Raw genomic sequence first — 23,311 nt, 5'->3', positions numbered from 1 at the left:
GTACCTTTGACAACCATTACAAAAGTAATGGTAGACCTCAGCTGCATATTTCTTTATATTTTTCCCCCTAGTTGCACCGCTACAATGATTCAGGGGCTAATACTTGTGTCATAAATACAGTTAGTTGCAGAACGGAGCCAATCACGCGGAGTCTGAAACCCTGCAGTCTTTTGTTGGTAATGTGAGTCTGTTGTTTATTTCTCAGCATATTAACCTCCATTCTTCTTCTTCTTCTCTGCATGTTTTTTTTTCTTTCTCAGCTTTTGGAGTATGTTGGCAAAGGAAAGAGTATTATGGATGTGGGTTTGGCCCAGGCCCGACAGCCACTCACCACCCGCTGTCATTACTATGAAGTGGAGATAGTCGATGCTGGGGAGAAATGCTACATTGCCCTGGGCTTGGCAAGAAGGGTGAGCTTTCTAAGAAAAGAACAGCTTTTGACATTTTTACACCTACATTCACTTTTTTTTCTTTTTTCTTTGGGGGAGGGGGTGTTCAGCATTTAGCCACCATGCCTATTTTTCCACATTGTAATATATTAAAAAGCATAGCTTAATGGTTTCAGAGCATGTGGACTGCATGAACACGTCTCCCACTGACTTATTCTTGGATTCTACTCACTCATACGCGCCCTTTCCGTTCCCCATAGTTCGACAAGTGGTCGAGGTAAAAACATGCTAATGATGGAAAACTTTGACAAAAGCCTGAATTGGGAACTAGGCAGATAATTACCATGTACAAAATGTTCCTCAGGCCCTGTCTTGGGAATGTTGTAATGTTGGCCTGATGGAAGAGCAGCGGCACTCTTGTCCTTTTATAAGTTCTTTCACATACATGCAGATCCCAGTGAATTGAGAAAATAGGATGAGTTGCTAAGCTGGTAAAACTGTTTTTAGATTTTGGAGCATAGTTCAGTAGTAAATGTATTGGTACTGTGCCTTTATAATTGATTTTTATTCCCATTATCCAGCAGTTTACCCATTCTTTAATGGCCTACTTTGGGGAGATGAAACACCTTTAAGAGGAAAATACAATTAACGAAATTTTAACACTCTCGTTTGAACCCCTATTTCTTTTTCCAAAGTATGCACATGCGGTTCCAATTTCAGCATTAGCACCGCCACTTCGAGTGCTGGCCGGCTTTAAAGAACAAAACAGGCAGAATATAGTGAAACTGATAGACAAGAGATGCTGAAATTGAATAAATCTACGATCAATATGTCAAGACCTTTCAATACACACCTGCAGAGATTTAAAATAAAAGGAGTAATAGGTTCAAGAGAGCTGTTTTAACCCTCCTCATGAAAGACAAGATTAAACTCCGATGACTCAGGAACTATTTCTTCATCTATGTGGGTTAATGATTTGTGAGTTTTTTCCCCACCCTTTAAGTGTAGCCTTGAGTGTTATGGATGTGAAATATTAGTAAGTGCCAAAGCCAAGGCCTACAGAGAGCTGCCAGCACTGTCTCTCCCAGGGTCAAAACTCGGCTCCTTTTAATAACAAAAACAAAAGATGAAACTTCTATAACATCTTTCAAGGTTTCACAGGGAATTTATATAGAAGAGAAACGAGGGGATGCATAGGTCACCTTACTGGATGACGGGAAGATATAGAGCTATACAGATGTATAGGAGAAGGTGAGTGGAAAAAATAGACTTGGACAGCATATGCGTGCTCCACTTACACGTTTCCTTCGTAGCTATGGAATTCTTTAAAATTGGCAAATTAATAAAATTGTTTAAATGGACTACGTTGTGATATTAGCAGAGTTTCTGCACATGTACTGCAAGCCTATCAGCCTGTCAGGTGAAAGCATTGGGGAATTTTATAAGTTAAAGATATTTTTTAGACACAAGCTGCAACTATTTGTTTAGTTGGCCTGTCTTATGGCCTACTGTTACTGTTAAGCTGTTGTTTACTCACAAAAGAAAGGCATAGGACAACTCGAAAGAAGTTAAAAAGTTGACTTCATGACTCAGTTGTTTATCCAGTGCCTTTCCCTAATGATATTTCAACCAAAGGCATCAGGTATGCAGTGTAAGACAATGGGTAAAATGCCTTAAATCTACATTCTTTGTAATCTCCAGCAGGGGGAAGATCATAAAAATGATATGGGAAAATGATGCTACTTTTCTCCATGACCTCTTTAAACACTTTTCTGATGGGTTTATAGTTACTGAACATGATGCTCATTTTGTAAATTATGATCTCCAGTAGAGTGTAAAAGAGGGATAAAGCAGGGTATGTGTTAGGTCGGGCCTGCCTTGTGACTGGAAAGGTAAGAGCGTGGAGTATCACAGTTTATTGCTTTCATTCATTCGTTTCACAATCAGTGCAATAAGTAGTTCTGTAACAGTTTCTACAATACTCAGTGAAAGTAACTAATGTTTTGATCCAAGGAGTAACAAAATAAGTAATTATAATTTTCATTTTAGTAGCATTTCAGAATCCACAAATGATGATAAGAACTCTTTTTTTGTTTCAGCCAACACTGATTTTGCAACAAATACACATGTCAAAAATGTTAGTTGACATTATTGTTATATTTTCAGAATTATTTTATATGCAGAAAAAGATAAAACCAGACAAATGTCGGGTTTCACACATGTAAGTAAACACATACAGACAGTGCTGGGTGAGGAAGCGGTTGAGCGGCGATTACTTAAGTCAGTTTGCTTGCTTTCAGGTTCCCTCACCTTTTTTAAAATGGCTGCATTACTTTTGTTTGTTGGGTTTAATCAGGGTTTTTGGTATAAAAGCTTTAAGCCTAAGTTCAGGAGCGATGCCAAAGCAGCTTTTCCCTTTTTAATACACGTTACGGTATCAACAGCAGCCCCAAGAATCCTGTATTATCCATTATTATGACTTTTACTTGAGCATCACTATCCGAGCAGATTTTCAGAATACCCCTGAAGCTAATAACATTCCTATTAGCCTGCGTTGCACTCTGTGTTAAATGCAAATTAGTGAAAGTTAGCATGCAAATGTGCTAAACAAGCACACGTTGGCTCAAAAATGAAGCCAGCATGGAAGTGCCAAAAACTGCAGTTCCTCCAGTGGCCACTGAAGGATGGCTCCAAAAGTGAACCAGTCTCCGTAGACTCATATGTTAACATTGCCAAAATTTAACAGAAGATAAAAACATGTTTATAGCCTGGCATTTCTCGCTTTTTTAAACCTTATTAAGCGTTACGTTTAGGGAATTTTTTTAAGCTTTAAAAAAACACTTAACAAATCAAAAGAAAAGACGAAAAAGGAGGCGGGGGTGGAGTTAATTTTTCAATCCCCTAAGCCACTATTGCCAGTTTCCTGCAAAAGGGAAAGTCTGAAGAATTTGGGCTATGTGATAAGTCTGAGTTCTTTGTGTGTAAAGTAAATGCTGTTGTTTAGCGTGTTTCATAATCTAAGATCTGTTTTGACCCCGCTGCCATTCCTAGACCTGTCATGACCCCCTTGCTTTCTCTCTCATTCCTCTGAAGACGGAAGATAAGGGTCTTTATGAATGTACAGCATGCATACGCTTGGTAGCACAGTTGTTTTTCATCCGGTACACACAGCGGTTGCTAGGCTGTGGGACAAAGAGATCTAGGATTAATTATGGGGTGGAAGAGTGTAGAGAGTAGATGGCAAGGTGGGGAAGCTAGGTAAAACGTCAAGAGCTAGAAAAATCAAGGGAAAGGGAAAAACACAGGTGAAAAAAAACGAAGCAGGAAAGCCCTCATGTTTTAAAAAACAAACAACCGCCATCTGCTTAAAATCCTACAAAAAATGACGGTAACCCTGTGGGAGTATAGATGCAGCTGGGAGAGAAAAATGGATATGACAGAGGAGTGAACGGAAAGTATTTGATTGAGTAGCCATCAGTGTTTAAAAAAGACAGATGGTTTTCTCAGTTCACCCTTGACCCTCTTGTATTGAGTCTCTGGTAATGTACAGCAGCCCAGTCATAAAGCTACACACACACAGCAAAGCCTACACGCTCGTACACACAAACAAGAAATAAAACGGTTTCCTCTGTCCTGGTGTGCCCCGGGAACAGGTCCTGGGAACAGCGCTCTTCCTTTTCCTCTTGTGATGCAGCAGTCCTTCTAACGGGTTTTTTGTGCTGCTCCAAGAATCTCTTTCTAGCAGGGTCAACTTAGGATAAAACAAAGGATCAGTTACTGTGCCAAGGCCTCTGATCACAACCAGTGCAACAACAGTGTCAGGGATGCTACTTAGTATAAATTCCGTTTTAAAGAATCATTCGTTTATAATGCAACAATGCTAAAACAATCACTACTTCCACTTTCTAAAACTTGACTATTTTATGCTTTCATAAATCTACTACTTATCTGGGTCTAAGCTGTGGCCACCCAGCTTTTCCGATGGGACAACAAGGCATTGCTAAGCCAGCCAAGCTCCGTCATCTCACAGCATCTTCTGGGTTTGTTGTGGGGTCTCCTCCAAGTTCAGCATGCCCAAAACATCTCAACAAAGAGTTGCACAGGATGCATCCCCGGCAGCTCGACTCTGAGTCCCTCCTCAATGAACAGGTTCCTCACCCTATCTCTAAGGCTGAGCCTAGACAGCCTTGGGAGGAATCTCATTTCCACTACTTTTATCCAAGATCTCATTCTTTCGGTCACTACCCGCAGTGTTTGGCTTTAGTTGAGGGTTGAAGTGTAAATTGAAAGCTTCACTTTCACTCTCAGCTCTCTCTTTACAACAGCAGATCAGTACAGCGTCCACGTCAACACAGATGACAATCCATCTTCAGCCTCCTGCTCTACTTTCCCCTTTCTCGTAAACAAGTCTCAGACATACTGGGCAGCAGCTCCTTCATGAATGTGGATTAAACTGTGTATCTTTTGGGTTTTGGACGGTGCCTAGATGTAAAAAGATGTAAATGATGTCTGAAGATGTTAACTTGAACTATGAAAAGGTATTATTTAAAATGGATAGATTTAAAGATGAAGAACATCATATTCTTTCAGTCTGTCCTTTTCTTTTGTACATTGGCATGTGGAATAGTTTCTTGGCCACTGGACAGAAACAGGAAGCTCTTAGGCTGGGAGTCAGCTGATTGATGAGCAGTGTAAGTTGGATAACTAAAGCAGAAAGAGAAGTGGAAGACGTCAGAGCAGAACTGGACATGAAGACAAGCATAAATACAAGTTGAGAAGCAGGTTGTAAACCCAACAAATGGTACACATAAAACCCAAACTGGAACTTGTTTATGAAAACCGCTGTATGAAAGCTTTTTTTAAAAAAAATCTTCTTATAACAGCACAGTGATTGCAAGCTGTACCAACATGAGCAGTTTGACTTTGAACGCATGAAACTGCATTAGGTAGTACAGAAGTGATGGCTCCTGAAAGTGGGCCTATGTAGATACTCCACTAAAAATCACTAACTAACTTATGAACATTTCTGATAATAAGACAATAACTGCTCTAAGTGACCCCAAACTTTTAATGCAGTAGTCTAAAACATAGGTTTTCAAACTTTGTCCCCAAGGTACACCAGAAGGCAAGTCTGAATGCATTCCTGCAGAACATTTCCTCTGTTATCTGTGTAGTGGCATAGCGGGAGCTCTGATTGTATTGACAAATAAAGGTGCTTTTAAGTACGATATCTGTAATTTATTTGCTTTGCAATAAGCTCCACTAACATATAATTCTGTCCCCTTATCAGCTGCTTTCACACAAACCAACAGGTCTGCTGCCTCTGACTTATATCTGGTTTTCTATTCTCTCAGAGGAGATGTTTTGGTTTCCTGGTGCCTCCTTGGCACCATTTGCAGTAGTTTCCAGTAGTATTTGTAAATAGACTTTTACCTCTGCCTCAGTCAGAGGCTTTAGTGTATTGTACTATTTGGTATTTCTTTGGAAAATAGCTATAAATTTTGCGACACACTCCTGTCTTAAATGAAAAATACGCTGCCACGCTAAACATCAGCTATGCACTCTCTCTGGCACTCGTTCAATAACAGAGCTAATTTAGCAATTTATCTGATTTCATCTTGCATTTGAACTTGCATCCATAAAAAGTGATGGACATGCCCAAACAAATACACACAGATAGGCTGTTGTTCTCTTCTCTCGAGTCACATCAATGGCTAATGACAGACAGTTGCTGTTATGTGGGCAGCTGGAGGTTTTAGCCTGATGACATGGGGTTAAACAAACAGACCTGCATTAGTTCCCTACACAGCCTGTGTCCAACCCCTATAGGTGAGGCACGTACAAACAGAAACAGTACTTTCCCTTCCCGCAAACTGTGACTTCTTCACACACGTATGCACGCAAACACTCGTACATGCACATCTGCGGCACTTCATGGCTTGAGTTATATTTTTAGACAGTGCTGTGATATGTCAGTGCGATAGCAGCAGTAGGTGATGGGTATCTGCTTCCACATGGTTTTCCTTTCTGCCCGCACCTTCCCAGTCATACTTTTTCAGACTTGTTTACTCTGCCACAGTGTGGAAATGCAGGCTGCTCTGATAGCAGCTGTGGATCTGATATCGAAGGCTTTTGCTCTTCCATGCTGTGGATTCAAGTCTACCGTTTATTATTCTTTCCAGGAGCTTACAGTTCTTTGCATTGCTCTAGGCAAACAGGGGTAGTGACCATGTTTCAAAAGTTTGGGTTTTGTGAGAGTAAACCACCTGGTTAATTAATCCAGTCATCAATAGAGGAGTGTACATGTGATTACTGGCACTATCACTTATTGAATACCAAAATTGCAGCACTGCAGAGAGAGTACATATCTATGGATGGTTTCTAACTGGGGATAAAAACATGTAAGAATGCAAACGCTGTAGGAGAATATTAACACAGGAAGTTAAATAGTTTATTAATTTACACTAAAAAGTGCAGTAAACAACTTTTAAATATATCTGTATGTCGTATTCTAGACTGGCTCTGATGTTGATATCAAGGCTCAGCGTGAGGCCAAACCAGCTACTCCAGGACTCCCTGTTGTTATATGTTTAGAGCATTTTCATGTATTCATATATATAGGATGGTTTTAATGAAACTTGGAGAAGTGGGGCATCCTCAAGAGAATAATGCTTATCTCTTGGCTAAGTTTGAATTATACAAAGACTGTGACTAAAATCATTCATTTATCACTCATCGCCAAAATGAAGGGGAACTAAACACTATCAGGCTCTGCTCAGATTGTTTTCTTGGCACAGGTTAAATGTGACACCAAGGTGCAATCCAAGAAATAAATGTGAAGCAGGAAATGGGGCGAATACAGCCCACTGTCACGCTAAGAGATCCAGGCTAAAGTTGCATGACCAAACAAAAATTCAGCACCCTTCTAAAGGAAATAAAAATATTCCTATTATCATAAATTTGTGATTATTTTTTAAAACATTACATTGCATGTAAAAGGCTGCCAGAATATGGAGTGTTTGGCCAGCTTAACACTGTTTCTGGATAACCAAACATCAACCTTCAGGGCTAAAAAAAATGATTGGGGAGATGCCAAAAACTGGTTGGTTGAGGCTGACTTCAAAAACAAATCAATCCACAATGACTCCCATATTAAAACGCTTTTCGTTACATAATTTTATAACTCATACACCTTAATGTGGTCTAGTTTGAGTCTTTAAAAGTATTTGTGCTGTTGGTACCTTCTAATAGATTATCTAGAGGGAGCAACCAAAATAAGTTTTTATCTGACTAATATGATTTGATAGAGACTTCCCAATCAGTCTCTAATACAGTTTTTATTATTGAATTCATCCATTCAGTTGATGGCTACAGTTTACTAACTAATCTTCCAAGCATTAGTTGATCACTCATCCCAAATATGGTCACTTCGAGCTAAAACAATTGCACTAAAACAATAATTTTCTTTAGGGGTCACCACAGCGAATCATCTGCCTCCATCTCACTCTGTTCCTAGTATCCTCGTCTGTCACACCAACCCTCTGCAAGTCCTCCTTCACGACATCCTTGAAGTCTCTCTATGTTCTTACTCTTTTCTTCTTGCCTGGAAGCTCCCTATTCAACATCCTTTGTCCGCTTTATACCCACTTTCCCTCCTCAGCACGTCCAAACCACCTCAGCCTTGATAACTTTGCCTCTAAAGCGCTTGGTCTGAGCTGCCCATCTGATTATAATGAATCCACGGTAGACCCGACCATATTTTAATGCTTTTCAGCATACTTTCTTTATTCCTGGTTGCTGTGTCTTACAGACATGGCTGCAGCTTTTCAGCCGCCAAACGAACACACACCAACAACTTTCAATTAAATTCAATTGAGTTTATTTATATAGCGCCAAATCACAACAACAGTCACCTCAAGGCGCTGACGTCAGTCTTTAAGTCTGACGTCATTAGCCGTGCCTGGGCCCAAACTCTGCTGCAGGTCCCTAAGTCCAACGATCACTGCAGCATCACTGAGAGTTAAAAACTGTCTCTTTCCTTTCATCTGTAATAAAATGATCAGCGTTGCTGCTTTACCAGGCATAACACTTAAGTTTAACATCCAGGCATCCACAAAAAACGAATTTATGAAGTTTAACGGCGTTAGAAGTTAGCAGGAAGTTAGCTCGCTATAAATATAATATACCATGTTCTGACTGAGAGAGTTCTGAACCAAATTAAGACGTACAGCCCTGCTATCATTTCCAACATAAATGAAGATAGGAAACTAAACAGCAGTGACGTTTGTAGGGTTACTGAAGTTTGGCTAGCTGGTATATAGTGATGTGCTACGTGATCCTTCCGATCACAAGACGAGCTGCCAACTCTTGAGCCACGATCGCCCTAGCTATGTTAGCATAATATAAACAGTGAAGCTGGAGGATGAACGCTAACTTTTTTCCACTCAATAAAAGTTAACGTGAGGGTTCCCGAAGGTTCGGTACAATTGCAATCGCATTGCAGGATGCTGTAAACGGGCTGAAATTCAGTCAGGACAACAACTGAGAAAATCCATCCACAATACAAGGTTAGTTATCAATATACTGCTTTAAAATGATTAGCGGTAATAAAAACTGAGAGAGGCCGACAGTGATCACTGACTGTTTTTAGGGGCTTTCAATAGAACAAGATACAAAGCATTAAAACATGTAAAAAACACAAAAGCCTTATTAAACACAGAGTAGTTTGGGCCCGGAAGCAGGATTCATCATGTCATCACTTAAAGACCGAATATTGTAAGGTAGACCCTACAATAATGAACCAGGCTCAGGGAGGGGCGGGGCCATCTGGTGCGACCGGTTGCGGTGAGAGACGGAAGACAGGATAAAGACATGCTGTGGAATAGAGCCAGAGATTAATAACAAGTATGATTCAATGCGAGAGGTCTGTTAACACATGTTGAGTGAGAAAGTTGACTGAAAAGGAAATACTCAATGCATCATGGGAATCCCCCAGCTAATCCCCCCTAAATGACAGACAGAACCCAGTTCAGACTTTAAGCCGGCGAGGCGTGATTGCAGATGCCGCTCAGGTGCGTCCGCCTCCCCTGCAGCGGCACCGCAGACCTTTCACTCCACACTGATATGCTCATTTCTAATCCAGTCCATCCTAGCACCTCCAGTGTCACTGTCTCCAAACCTTACACCACAGTGAGCCTCACTAGCATCTTGTAAACTTTACCTTTCACTCTTTCAATGCAAAGTCCAGAAACCAGTGGATGATGTCACAGTGGCTACATCTATTTTTCATATGCAGTCTATGTGGATGACATCAGTTGAGGTTGCTTTTTCTGTGCACGTGTATGTGCAAACTTTTCCACATGTCAAAGGTTTTTGATTATAAACCAAAGTGTTGGATTAATTAAATCTTTGACCTAACAAATTATGATCAGTCGAGCCACCTGAGTTCACAAAGATGACAAATGTCTTTATTGAATTCCCTGATAATCCATCCAACAGCTGTTGAGACCTTTTACTCTAAAAAGTATAATTTTTTTATCCCGTGCGGATAATTTTCATCGATGAATAAAATGTGTGGTAGTCTAGCCAATAGGCATTATTAAATCAGAGTTAGTTAAATCAGTAGGTTGTGGAAGGGACACCATATTTATTTTGATGGATGGAATACACTGAGGACATGTTTTGAATTAGAAATGATGGACACAACAATTACCACAAAGACATCTATGAGAACAAGCATTTGGTTGATCCAGTTATCAGACACATGTCTGCGGTTTACATTAGAAACTCTAAATCTTCCCCTTATTTGCTTAGCTGTTCCTAATAGGGCCTTATTTTAGAAATCACTGATCAGGCTCATCAATCAGGGAGAAAACACCCAGACGTTCCTTTCCTTCTCGGGGAACCCACATGCCAGTCAGCTGGAGGAATCCTCAGGCTTGTGGTTGAGACGAGGGGGAAGAGGAGCAGACTTGGCGGATCAAGGGGTTTCAGGCTTGGAGCGGTAGCTGCATTCCTCCATGTCTCTCTCTTCTTCTGCTGATGTCTCACTCTCGTCTTCTCTCGCTTTCCCCCCCTCCATCCATCTCCATTTCCTGTTCCTCCAGCCCCAATGGGGTTGTCAGATGGGATCGTTGATGTTTCCCTGATGTCGTGGCCTCCGAATGCCTGTCCTGGCCAAGCTGTCTGTCTGCACTGTCCCCGTTGTTCACCTCTCATCCCACACAGGTGCTAATAGTAATAATTTCATCTGGCTTATATTGCTTTGGGTAATGTATTACCTATTCAGTCTGCATCAGTCATCAGTCAGAGCCTGTTTGAATAAAAGCACAGCTCCCTTCACAGCGTCTTGCTAAAGGCTGATTTGTTTTTCTTTTCTGGACGTCATCCTCGTCATATTTGGATTTCTTTGACAAGATGAAAATGAAAGGTCTTCAGGTTGCCTTTTGTGTGCTAATACTATATGAAAAGAAGTGCAGTGGGAAGAATTTACTTTAGGGAAAAAGAGAGGATGTACAAGTAAGCATTTAGAAGATGTTGCCCACTGAGAGATAAAAGAAAACCATAATGTCATTGTGGCTCTTTTCTCTCTTGCTCAGTAGTGTGTTTCTACAGTAATGGATGTGCAGCCTAGAAAACAGATAAAAATCTTTAGTAATTACCTCTGAGTCATTCTGTGATCTTATCCAAAAGTTGGCCTGATAGTTATTACCGTTGGCATGGTGAAACCTGGAGAAAGGCGCACACACTGTACATGCAGACAGATGGAAAGAGAGAGAGAGAGAGAACACAACACACCCTCAGCAGACGCTGACAGGTATCCAAAACAGATGATCCTCACACCCATTAGCATGTTAACATGGATAAAGAACCCATTTCAAACTCCTCTGGAAATCTGAAGGCTGGCTTTGCAGAGCTGCCTAGATCTAAATCTGCCACTGTGTGTGACGTGCACGCTACCTGCCAGCCTGTTTAGCATAAATGAATTATAAACGGACATAAAAAACTAGGATTTGCAGCCTATTAAATCATTTTAACCTTGTTATTATAAAGTGAAATCATTTTTTTTCTGTCTTGGTGAGAGACGAAGCTTCACATCCAGCTCAGTCTGAGTGGAGCTGCTGTTTCGACACAGGATGGAGCCGGTGAAGCTGTGGCTGAATGCCATTTAAAAACTCCTATTTGAGAAACATATACCAGTTCTGATGTGCTCATGCCATAGATGATATATAAAAATAGACGAGTGGAAACTCTGCATTTACGACGCCGTCCTTAAGCACGCCTTCTTTCTAATGACCAGCAGGAGGCGACTCTTCTAGCTTGAAAAAGAAGTCCAGTTGGGTAGAATTGGGAAAACAATCCTTGGTTCTGCTCCTCTTTGGCCTCTGCACACACTTTCCTGTTGAATTATAGTCTCATTTGTTACTTTGAAGTCTTACTTAAAACAACATGATGTTTAGTGTTTTTAAATGTAATGAGGCATGAAAAAAGTCGGACAAAGACGCAGACTAACAGCCCCAGCTATGCACAAAAACAGCAGAGCATTCATGCAGTCGAGAACAACCGGACTCTTCAATATTTCCAATGTTTTTCATTGTCTCTGCTGTCTGAAAAAGTATGACCAAAATGGGTTTTGTCGAGCAGTTTCTGGAGCATAAATGGCAAATAAAGTACGCACTGTTTTACCTCAAACCCTTATTGAACAAACCTCTCAGCTCTGAGGGGATAAGTGACACTGGAGGCATTTCTGTCATTGGCCCGTGGCGATAGCAGTATCTAGGTGGTGACTGATAGGCGGCTGCTTATAAACCGAGTGGTGTTTTTTCCCCCTCAGAAGTTTCATTGTTTGAGTTAAGTGAGCTGCAATAATTCAAAGAACGGAGACAGTTTGACATTTTCAAGTTAAGAATTCATAGATAATTACCAGATGGATAGATTAAATCTGTTTTTTGCTTGGTAATGTAAACGTTTGGAAATTTTAGGATATTAAAAAATAAACCATTTTAAATTTTGACTTTAAAACTGATCCACTTTAGAGTCACGTTTACAAGGGAGGTAATCATACCTTATACAGTCTAGAGTTCGTAGTCAAAGCTTAAGCAAAAGTCTTTCAAGTATTTGAGCTGTGCAAATACATGAAAAGTGGTCTGTTAGTTTGGAGCTGACACAGAGTAAAAGTTCATTAAATGTAAACATTTAATAAACATCACCAGAGTGTCACAGCACCGAGGCCTTCCCAAGACAGCCCAGACATGTGATCTTTCCAGCATGTCCCGGGTCTGCCCCAGGGTCTCCTTCTGGTTGGAAATACCCACACACCTAACCTAGCAGGCACCCAAGAGGCGTCCTTGTCAGATTCTTAACAATATCAACTGGCTCCTTTCACTGTTGAGTGATTGCTGCGCTACTCTGAGCTCTTCCCGAATGACCTATCTGCTCATCAAATCTCTCCGGCTGAGCACACCCTTTGGAGGAAGCTCATTTCCGCTTTTTGTATCAGTGATCTTATTTTTTTGGTCGCTACACAGAGCTTGTGGCTGCAACTGGCGATAAGGACATAGATGGAGCATTAAATTAACGCCCAGCTCTCTCTTTACTGCAACAGCTTTGTCATGACTGCAGACAGTGCAGTTCATCAGTCAGTTCCTCCCAAATGCCTCAATTTATTCCCAACCTTGAGCACTTCATTCTGTTGTAAATGAGAACCGTAGCTCTTAAGTTCTGAGATGCAAATTCTTATCCTAGCCCGCAGGTGATGAGGCCAGCAGGACTTCGTTTAACAGACTCAGCCCATGAGTCTGTTTTACCTTTATTACTTTGAAGTCTGTGTATCTATCTGTTTTTCTGACCGCTTGAAACTCCAACTGTCAAAAAAAACACATGTTTATGTCGATGTGAAGCTGTTTGTGCCGTTCATTAGCTCGTCTGTTAATCTGTTATCTGTTAGTCACTGAAGCTACCTGGTGCAGATATCTATTGTGACCGGTGTGTCTGTGTTTGTGCAGGACTACCCCAAGAACAGACATCCGGGGTGGAGCCGAGGATCAGTGGCCTACCATGCAGGTGAGAGATTTTAACTCAGTTTCCTCTTTTTTTCTTATTTCCCCTTAGAGGGTTGGGTTTCACAGAAAGAAAGTCATGTGTTGATTGTTTGTCTTGTTTTTTTTCCTCTCGGTGTGGAATTACCCCCGTAGAATACATAAATTGGATTTACTTCCTCTGAAGCATCTTTTGCTGCCTTTAGATGCCAACATCACAGAGGGACAACTCAGCTTAATGTTTAAGGTGCCTAACACAAACAGAGATCAAGGAGGATTGTAGACACAAAGGCTGATAAAAAATACGGTGACAGCATCAGAGAGATAAAACGGACCAAATCTCTGTTTCTCTTTATCTGCTTTTCTGTGGGAGTTCGGTCAACTTTGTAAGTGATGAACCAAAACCCGAGTTTAGTTAAAGTTATCTTTATCTCCCTTTGCTTCCACACACACACGTTCAGTCTTGATTGTTTGTGACAACAAGCCTGTGAACATTATCTATCCAGGCATCTGCACAAACCCCCACAGTTCCCATTCCAGGCCTCACTAACAGCGCTAAGAGATTAGCTATCAAACGCTTGTGCCATGATATGGGAATAGAAGCAGCTAGGTAGGTGGTTGTTATTACTTGGTGAAGCTACTGTGGGTAGCCAGCTCTTTATCTGAAAATCCAGTGTCACAATTCAGATCTTGTTAGTCCTTATCTGACCAAAGCAGTTACGAGCTAGCTGGCTTTTATCTGCTTTATTTTGTTCTGAAGCATCCCATTGTTATTCTTTCTCAAAGGGGGGTTTCTGCTGCTCTTATTCTGAATGATTCACCATAACACACTATAAATGTCACTTTCCGTTCATGTTTTTCCACCACAAAAAGGGTAGGATTTTATTTTTAGAGGAATGTTTATATACTTTATTCCATTTGACCTCCAAATAAGCTATCAAAACACATTTTCTTGTTCAGTCCGCACATTCCATTTATGTTTTGAGTTAATGTTTATAATCTTAAATCCCCATATCCCTTTGCAGATTCCATTTATACTTAGGATTTATTAATAATAATAACAGTTGATGCTATGCATCCTGCCGGGGTCTGTGGATGATGCCTCATTGCTGAGTGACAGACGAGGCCTGTCTTTCACAGAGGCTCACTGTGCCAGTCCCAGAGGTCTTGCGCTGCGGTCTGCCTGGTTTGGCTGCTGTGCATTGAACACCACAGCAATGTGCACGCCCCAGTAGAGCTCGCATTAATCTTATTTGTTACAGACTAAAATGATGTATGTGGTTTTCCACGCTGTGCATATGAGGTTTGCTTTCCATGCTTCGGTTAATGTGTAGACTCTGATCCAGCAATTCAAAATCAACAGTCAGAGCCTTTTCTTCATGTCTCCACGCATCCAGGATTTTCACTGAAAGGCTCGTCAGTCTCAAGAATTGTACATGGATGCGCTTTGGCAGGGTGACAAAAGTAAAAAAGCAATATTTTTTAGAGTACGTTGACGGTTTTTCGAACATTTTGTTTCTTAGGGATACCAAACTACTCTTACTAGCATTCTTTGCTAAATGTGAGACATAAAGCTGCAAATGTTTGACCTTCATCATCCGCTCTAGTTGTTTGTGGTCTGCCTTTCTTCCTCTTCCTGATTGTGTCCATCTCAGGGCACACTCTTGGTCTGAAGATGTTGCATATTCAGTGAAGACACCCATTGCAGAAGACCTTGATTGGTTGGTAGAACTTCACATCGCTGTTGTAGAGGCTTAGATTTGTGTTCTGTGTAAGCTGTCTAGATTTCCAAATGGAGCTGAGCCTTCTGAAAGCATCCTGTGCTTTATCTAACCTATCCTCGATAATAAGTTCCACCTTAAAGTTCAGGGTACACCTGTATTCATACGTGAACAGTTCTTCCTTTAACTGTCAGATGACACGTTACAACAGCCTGACTTGGCCTAGCATGAACCTTCAGTGAGTGTGTCACCACTGCTTCAGCATATGCCATACTACGATCAACTTATTAAACTCATAGTTTTGTCTCAGTTTCAGATCAAGTGATCATGTAAAGAGATCTTTGGTTTCCTGTTGTCCTTTTCCAACATCGGAGTGCTGGTGGCCAATGCAGGGCCAGTTGCATACATTGCAGTTTTTCATTGGACATTGGCTGCTTGTCCACTCATTTCAGTTCAGCCCTGACCATTTTCAGAGGAGTTTTTCCCCCTTTCTTAAGCAACTTAACACTGAACTATGAATCATACATAAAAAACAAAATATTAAACATAAAAATGCATCTAGCTTTGTGGAGTCACCCGTATTGTGTATTCACATAACAGCTCGACAACTTAGGAAAGAGCAAATTTTAAATTGTATCTTTTGGCACTTTGCTACTAACAGCCTGTCACAAAAAACAGAATTTGCTCCAATTTCTTTTGTTGAATCTATGAAAAATGCCAAAGATAACCAAAGTTTTATGGGCATAAAATAGTATTTTTGCAACAACAAGGTGATTTCCAAATGGCTGTTAGCTGGAAACTTGGCATATCTCAGAATGTGTGCAAATTAAAGAAACCGGGGAAGTGGAAGACCTAAAAAAAAAACCTATCTACAGCAGATTATCAGTATCTGAAAGTCATGAAATAGGAAAACAATCCAGCAAATATCTGACATAGGACCAGGTATACATCAGTTGTTCCCTGCTTTGCTTGCTCATAGGGGGTCATATGATTGTTGGGTTTTTCTCTGTGCCTATGAAGCGCCTTGAGGCCACTTTTGTTGTTATTTGGCGCTGTATAAATAAAATTGAATTGAATTGAACTTTTTACTGAAACCTCATCAGAAATGGTCTCAGTGAAATGGTGACTGTAAAGAAGCTTTTCTCAACGAAGGGAAACTGGCTGAGGTATGCCAAATTACACAAGAATTGCCCTGAAAATCAGTGGTGATGGAGGCTTTGTCATGGTTTGGGGCTGCATTTCTCAGTGATGTTAGGGGCCTTGTCAGAACAATAGTTGTGAATGTAGAAAAGTACTGTCAGATTTTGATCCACCATTCAGTGCCATCTAGAAATTATTGTTTACTGCCAGTGCAGTAAAAGCATAACTGTGTAGAAAAACACACAATGTAACATCATCAGTCATGGATTCGCCTCTCCAGAGCCCGGACCTCAACATTATTAAAGCAGTGTGAGATCATCTGGACAGAGGACAGAACAAAAGGCAGCCAGCATCCAAAAAGGAGCTTTGAATGTCCTCCAAGACTGGAGAACTATTTACGAGGGCTACTTAATGCATGATTTTAAACATTATCCATATAAATATAGCATTACATTTTAATTACATTTTCCTTTAATGGAATCACTTTTTAAATGCTTTGCATAGCTTTGCACTCGTGCAGTGTTAGATTAGTATGAACAGTCTATCAGAACGTACAGAACATAGCTACAGCTGAGTGGATATATACTGTATCAGTTTACTCTGACAAAGCCGACACACTTATCTACATCAAAGTGCTGCAGAACAACACTGGTTTGCACAGCTATCATCTGCTTTCTTTCCACCTTGCTTATTTAACCCTTTAAGACCTACCATAGAACCAAGTCCGCCAGAGCTTGTATTATATTTTTACATGCTGTAGTGCCATTTTTGGGAGCATTTCAAGTTGCTATACATAAATACAACCATTATAGCCCAAATTTTAATAATATGTATGCATTAAGTGCATAGTAATTACTAGAGATGGACCGATCCGATATTACGTATCGGTATCGGTCCGATACTGACCTAAATTACTGGATCGGATATCGGAGAAAAATAAAAAATGTAATCCGATCCATTAAATATCACGAAAGCACCTCGCAAAACTTGCAACACGCCGTAACTCACCTCAGAACGTTAGCAGTCGGAGCAGTATGCATCACGTGATAGAGCAGCTGTGGCATGCCGGACCTGTCGGTGGTCTGGATAGCATGTGGAGCTTCGCTAGCAACCTGGCATTTCATCTCCGACAAAGTTATCCCCGAGAGAAGTAAAGCAAGTGTGTAAGTCCATCTCTGAATGTTTGTAAAGCATTCCCACGTTAAGCTTAACAAGCGACTGCCTCTCTCTCTCTCTCTCTCTCTCTCTCTCTCTCTCTCTCTCCGGCTGCTACTTCAATCATGAAACTGCTTAAATGATCAGCTGATCGGCTTTTCTGTTGCGAGTCCGTGTCTCTAGTTTGTTTTTGGCCCACTTTGCACCAGAAAGAGGAAACCAGCGGCTGAACAACAGCAGAACGTTTAAGCTTGATAAGCTGTTGTTAGAATTTATTTAATATTTCTTTCTACTCGAGGATCTTTTTCTACGTAGCTGACGCTGGTAACTGTGCAGGGGCGGATCTAGCAAAGTTTAGCCAGGGGGGCCGATAGGGCATGAACAGGGAAAAGGGGGCACAAAGACATACTTTTCTTTCTTATTCTCATTTAAAATGTCGAGCTTTTAATAAATAATTATCTGACACCCAAAGTTTTAATTTGATGTAAAATGAATAGAAGTCAATTACTGTATATAGTGACTATTAAGTCTAATATACCCTAGTAAGCTATAGTACTTTTTACTTTGGGAAGGTACCATCTGTGCAGTCTGCAATTTTGTTGAAGAAAGATGTTGAATCTATTTAATATTTCTTGAAAAATAATTGATTTCTGTGCATTTTTTTTCACACTGCATCAAATTAAGGTTGATTACGTCGATTAAGCATCATGAGGTGGCGCGTGAGGGGTGGTTCCTTATTTTTTATTTATTTATTTTTGTTGTTGCTGGGAGTTGGAACCCTATTAGTTAGGTTGCTTAATATTTACGCTAAGTACTCTTTAAAATACCAGAATAGGGAGGATGGTGTAGGTTTAAGTTTATTAGATTGATCAGTATTGCTGAACTATGAAATATTTTTTTTGTATACAGGTATAACAGAATAGCTTTAGTGTAGTTGTTGTTTTAAACTTGAGTATGAACTTGCAGACTTGCAAAATGCAGCAAGATATTTTAAAAAACAGTTTTGTTGATTAAAAAACACTATATCGGATTCATATCGGTATCGGCAGATATCCAAATTTATGATATCGGTATCGGTATCGGACATAAAAAAGTGGTATCGTGCCATCTCTAGTAATTACATAAATTGCAAAAAAGTGCAATAAACTACAAAAAAAATTGAAAATTGTTTTTGTTTTTTTTAACATACATTCCTAGTTAGAGAAATTTAAGAGGCTTATCCCTCAAAACTGTAAATACAAAAAAGTTGCACAAAATAATTTCCCACCACAGGAAATTTATTTTGAGTGTCTTCATAGTTTTATTATTGAAATACACCAATTTTTATATACTGCAGGAAAAATGAAAATAAATATTATAATCAAATTTGCAAAAAAACAGCATGTGCATCAAAATAAACTATTTCCAGCAGTGCAATTTGAGTCCTAAGCATAAGTCATAAAGTCAAACATAACCTTTAAAGACACCAGTATGCTTGTATAGGCCCTGAAGGTAAACAACCACATTTCCGTGTCATGACGTCACTTCCAGTTTCGGGCAGGTCATGGCGGACATGCGATAGTTCGCGCTGACGTCTATTCCAACGTAGGAAGAGTTACGAACAGCTGATCGGATCAGCAAAGTGTGTTTCTGGAATATTATGTTTTTGTTGCTGCAAGTGCTTTTTATGCAATTTTTGCAAAGCCATATGTGGAAGGAAACCATGACCTAGGACAAGCTGATGACATGAGATGTAAGTACAACTCCTCTGGTTTCATATGCAAAAAAAATTATTGCGCTAGCTTATGTGGTTGCAGTGCTACCGGGATTTAAAAATAGTTACGCAAAACGGAGCGTGCCCGCTCCGACCGGCTTTAAAGGGTAAAAACGTCTTCTCACAGAAAGAAGGCAGGGGTTGCTGTAGTTGCATGTTTCATTGTAACATAACATAAAACAACAGAGAAACAACTGTTAACTTGTGGTGTACATTACAAAAAAAAAAACAATAATTAGTTTAAGGCCTAGTAACGTTTTAATTGTCTAGTTACTCGTCACACGTGTCTTTACTTTTAATCGAGGGTTGTTTTCATCTTCACGTTTCTTTATTACCATTGGACTGCTGGAGCATTGTTCTGAGATAAATTTTTGTAGATCTCTTGGTTTGATATTGAATTTAAGTTTGTAGCGGGCAAGAAGGATGAAGGTCTAACAAAATAGGGTCTGCTCAGTTCCACAGAAGGGCATGTTTCTGCACAGAGGTGTGTCTGTTATTTTATGGTTGTGTTTTTGTATTAGCCCTCAGTACCTGAACCAGCAAATATCTGCCAAGTTATTCTTGGCAGGTCTTGGCTCCAAATAAACACTTAAAGCTGATATCTATACTTTGATCAGTGCTGTTTTTCTCTGCATTGGCAGTACAGGAGTTTATCATTAGCTATTAAGAAGAAGGTAACGCAGTAGATTGTGTGATTTACAGGAAAAATGGCAAATTGCATCACGCAGGGTGACATTTGTCCTTTTTGTATAAACTTTTATAAACAATTTGTCACCAGAGCTCTGTTTCTTTTGGCCTGATTTATGGTACATAGCAGCGGACACGCAATCAGTGCTGAGCTGCATCACATTTGATGCGTATTATTGACTTTTGAGGCTGTTATTTTAGTCCTGATAAGTTCCAGGTATTTACACAAACTGTATTTCCAACAATATCACTGCTTCTTTGTACAGCTTGTATAGTCTGAGAGATCTTTGCCCGACGCTGGTGTTACAACGAGTGTTTGCATTGGAATTTTGCCCAGTGTGGACCTCCATCCTTCGTGCTTGCTCCACACATTAATGGGCCATGAGGTCCCTATGCTGTTGGTCCCTGTGGGCCCTGTCAGGAGTAACCAGCCATCCAACCAGTGAGTGCTCCTCAGCAAGCCTCATTAACCCAATCAACCCCCCGCCCCAAACACACACACACACACACCCCTCTTCCAAACACCCCTCCATCAGTGACTCACACGTGCTATGACTCAACACCCGCAGCTGAAGGTTGTGCCCGACCACCACAACCACCATCCATCCCGCTCAACCACGCCGACCAAGATAATAGGACTCAGTCTAACTTCAGTGACAGGGTTTAATCTGATTCAAGCTCAAGTTCTGCAAAAACAATTATTCAATAGCAACTTGTTACGTAAGGGAGATAATATCACCCTCTTACCTTGGGACAGATTAGTTTTGGATGGCATTGTCTGTACCACTTAGGGGCACAAAGAGAGGCTGGTAAATACTGTCTGAATCTAGGCTTTGTGGCTATAATTCATTTCAGTTAATTTCAATTTATATTGTGCCAAATTGCCAAATCACAACAACTGTTGCCTCCAGGCGCTTTACATTGTAAGGTAAACGCCATACAATAATACAGAGAAAATACTATACCACACAGTGGAATTCATTTGCAATAATTTATCTGACATATTTATAATGTTACGACCCGAATCTGCTAGAGTTCAGAGGGGGTAAAAACAAAAGAGAGTCTCACTGGGGAAGAATGGAGTCGGAAAAGTTTTTTTTAAAGAAAAACCTCAGCGAACTGAAAAATAATAGCGGCATTGACTACAAACAACCAACCAATACAAAGCAAAACAGGGGGGGGGGGCGTAATAATAATAACAGTCTCTGATTCTGCTCATTCCAGCTTCATAATTTTATTCTTGGACTCTCTTAGAGTAGTAAAGTAATGAATCACTTTTCAAAATAATCCTTATCCTCGACCTCGGAGCAGCCCGTCAGGCAGAACCCGCATGTCGATGCTTCAACTACAGCGGGTGTAGCGACTTCCACAGTCGCTAGAGGCCGGGGATGAAGCCTGCCTATTTGCCTGACGCGCTGTCAACTTTACGCAATAATGCGAGAGGTGGAATTGTTTGCTTGTTTATTAAAGTGCTTTGCGATTTTTACAGAGTAGTATCATCGGCTCCTGATTCAAACTCTTACAACATCACAGGCTCTAATATAACGAAGCGAACATGTTGTGCAGCGGTCAACAAAAACTACGGCTACCCAGCCCTCGTCTCTGTCAAAATCAAAACCAGTGAATGACAGACTGACAACGCCCATTTATGTCACCGCTAGCACCCACGTGACTCCCATAACAACCAAACAAATAAAAACCCAGTGATCATCAAAATTCAATACATTCAATTATGGCTCCTACACACCAGCCCCTAATTATTAGGATCCCTTCTAATAATTACCCATAATTAACCAAGTAGGAGACATAAAACATGCAGAGAAAAGTCAAGCATTTACTGTATTTCAATATTACCCACAGGAATCCTATAGGTAATCTTAAAGTCTATCTTAAAAGAAAAATGAGAGACATTTTATGTCCAAATACAATCAAAGTCTGATAATTGGACCCAGAAGTCTTTAACTGTGATCTGCCTCCAGCAGTAGACACAGTTTGGTAATAGGTCGATCCAGGCAACTAGTCTGAGTTTTAATCCGAACTTGACGAACGAATCCTCTTCGGTCAGGAAAAGTCTTTATCACACGTCCCATTGGCCAAGAGTTTCGAGGTGCCGAACTGTCCATGATGAGAACCAGATCTCCCACGATGAGGTTCCTTTTTACTCCAATCCATCGCTGACGTTCCTGTTGCTGTAGTAGGTATTCCTTCACCCATCTTTTCCAAAACAAGTCAGACATGTATTGGACTTGTTTCCATCTTCTGTGTGTGTACATATCAGTGGAATGGAATACTCCTGGTGGTAATATCGGTGAGGTCTTTAACAGAAGAAGATGATTAGGGGTCAAAGCTTCCAGGTCGTTAGGATTCATTGAGGCTTTGGTAATTGGGCGGCTGTTAATGATGGCTTCAACCTCACAAAGTACAGTATGAAGACCTTCTTCATCCAGGTTTTGTACTTTCATTATGGAATTAAGTACTTTGCGAACCAGTCTTATCAGTCGCTCCCAGGTTCCTCCGTGATGTGAACCTCCAGGTGGATTAAAGGTCCATTTAACTCCCTTTTGCAGAAAGACGTCATTGATTTTTACCTGGTTCCAATGTTCAATGGCAGTTCTAAGTTCACGTTCAGCACCTACAAAATTGGTTCCGTTGTCAGAACGCAGTTCTCGAACCTGACCTCTTCTTGCATTGAAACGTCTGAACGCATTAATGAAAGAGTCAGTATCCAGTGATGGAGCAACCTCAATGTGAACAGCACGGATAGCAAGGCAGGTGAATATAACACCGTATCTCTTCACCACGCTCCTCCTACTTTTTACACTGAAGGGTCCGAAGTAATCCACTCCCACCCGCGTGAATGGAGGTTCATCTGGAATGATTCTTTCATTGGGCAAATCCGCCATCTGTTGATTCACTGGTGGAGCATTAAGACGTCGACAGATGACACATTTAGATAACACTTTTCTTATTGCTGTACTAGCTCCAATCAACCAGTACTTTTCTCTTAGCTTAGACAGCATGTGGTTACAACCACCATGTCCAACTTCCTGATGTATGTGTCTAAGCAAGAGCTCGGAAATGTGTTGATCCTTTGCTAGTATTATGGGATGTTTCACCTCAACTGGCATCAATGATCTACTGAGTCTCCCACCCACTCTGAGAATTCCATCTTGCAGCTGTGGGCAGAGTCTTCTTAGAGGACTTGATTTTATAATGGGTTGTCCCTTCTCCAGATTCACAAGCTCCAAGGAAAATCTCCTCCTCTGACAGAACTTGATAATGACAACCTCAGCTTTGTCCAGATCTTCCACTGTAAGATTCTTAATCACAGATGTCCTCTTAAAGTTCCTCAGCTTTTCTTCCACAAATGATTTCTGTTGCTCTTTGGTGACCACTGGCTGTGGTAAGCTTGAACACAATTCTCTCCTT

The 23,311-nt window shown here is 40.6% G+C and overlaps 1 protein-coding gene across 3 annotated transcripts in view; it reads left to right on the top strand.

Moving 5' to 3' along the window:
- Positions 1-23,311, top strand: part of spryd3 (SPRY domain containing 3) — an 85,005-nt gene that overhangs the window by 33,946 nt on the left and 27,748 nt on the right. For 2 of the 3 annotated variants that reach the window (XM_085444887.1, XM_085444886.1), the window contains exons 7-8: positions 261-410; positions 13,394-13,451. In XM_085444887.1, coding sequence (XP_085301013.1) covers positions 261-410; positions 13,394-13,451 — 208 coding nt within the window. The remainder of the gene's footprint in view (positions 1-260; positions 411-13,393; positions 13,452-23,311) is intronic. The other variant, XM_085444888.1, reaches the window with a different exon arrangement.

The sequence above is a fragment of the Copadichromis virginalis genome, linkage group LG20 (assembly GCF_057382275.1).
Source record: "Copadichromis virginalis isolate Kocher_CV1m ecotype Utaka linkage group LG20, C_Virginalis_male_GT1.1, whole genome shotgun sequence".
Lineage (NCBI taxonomy): Eukaryota > Metazoa > Chordata > Actinopteri > Cichliformes > Cichlidae > Copadichromis > Copadichromis virginalis.
This window is presented reverse-complemented; position numbering and strand designations above follow the sequence as displayed.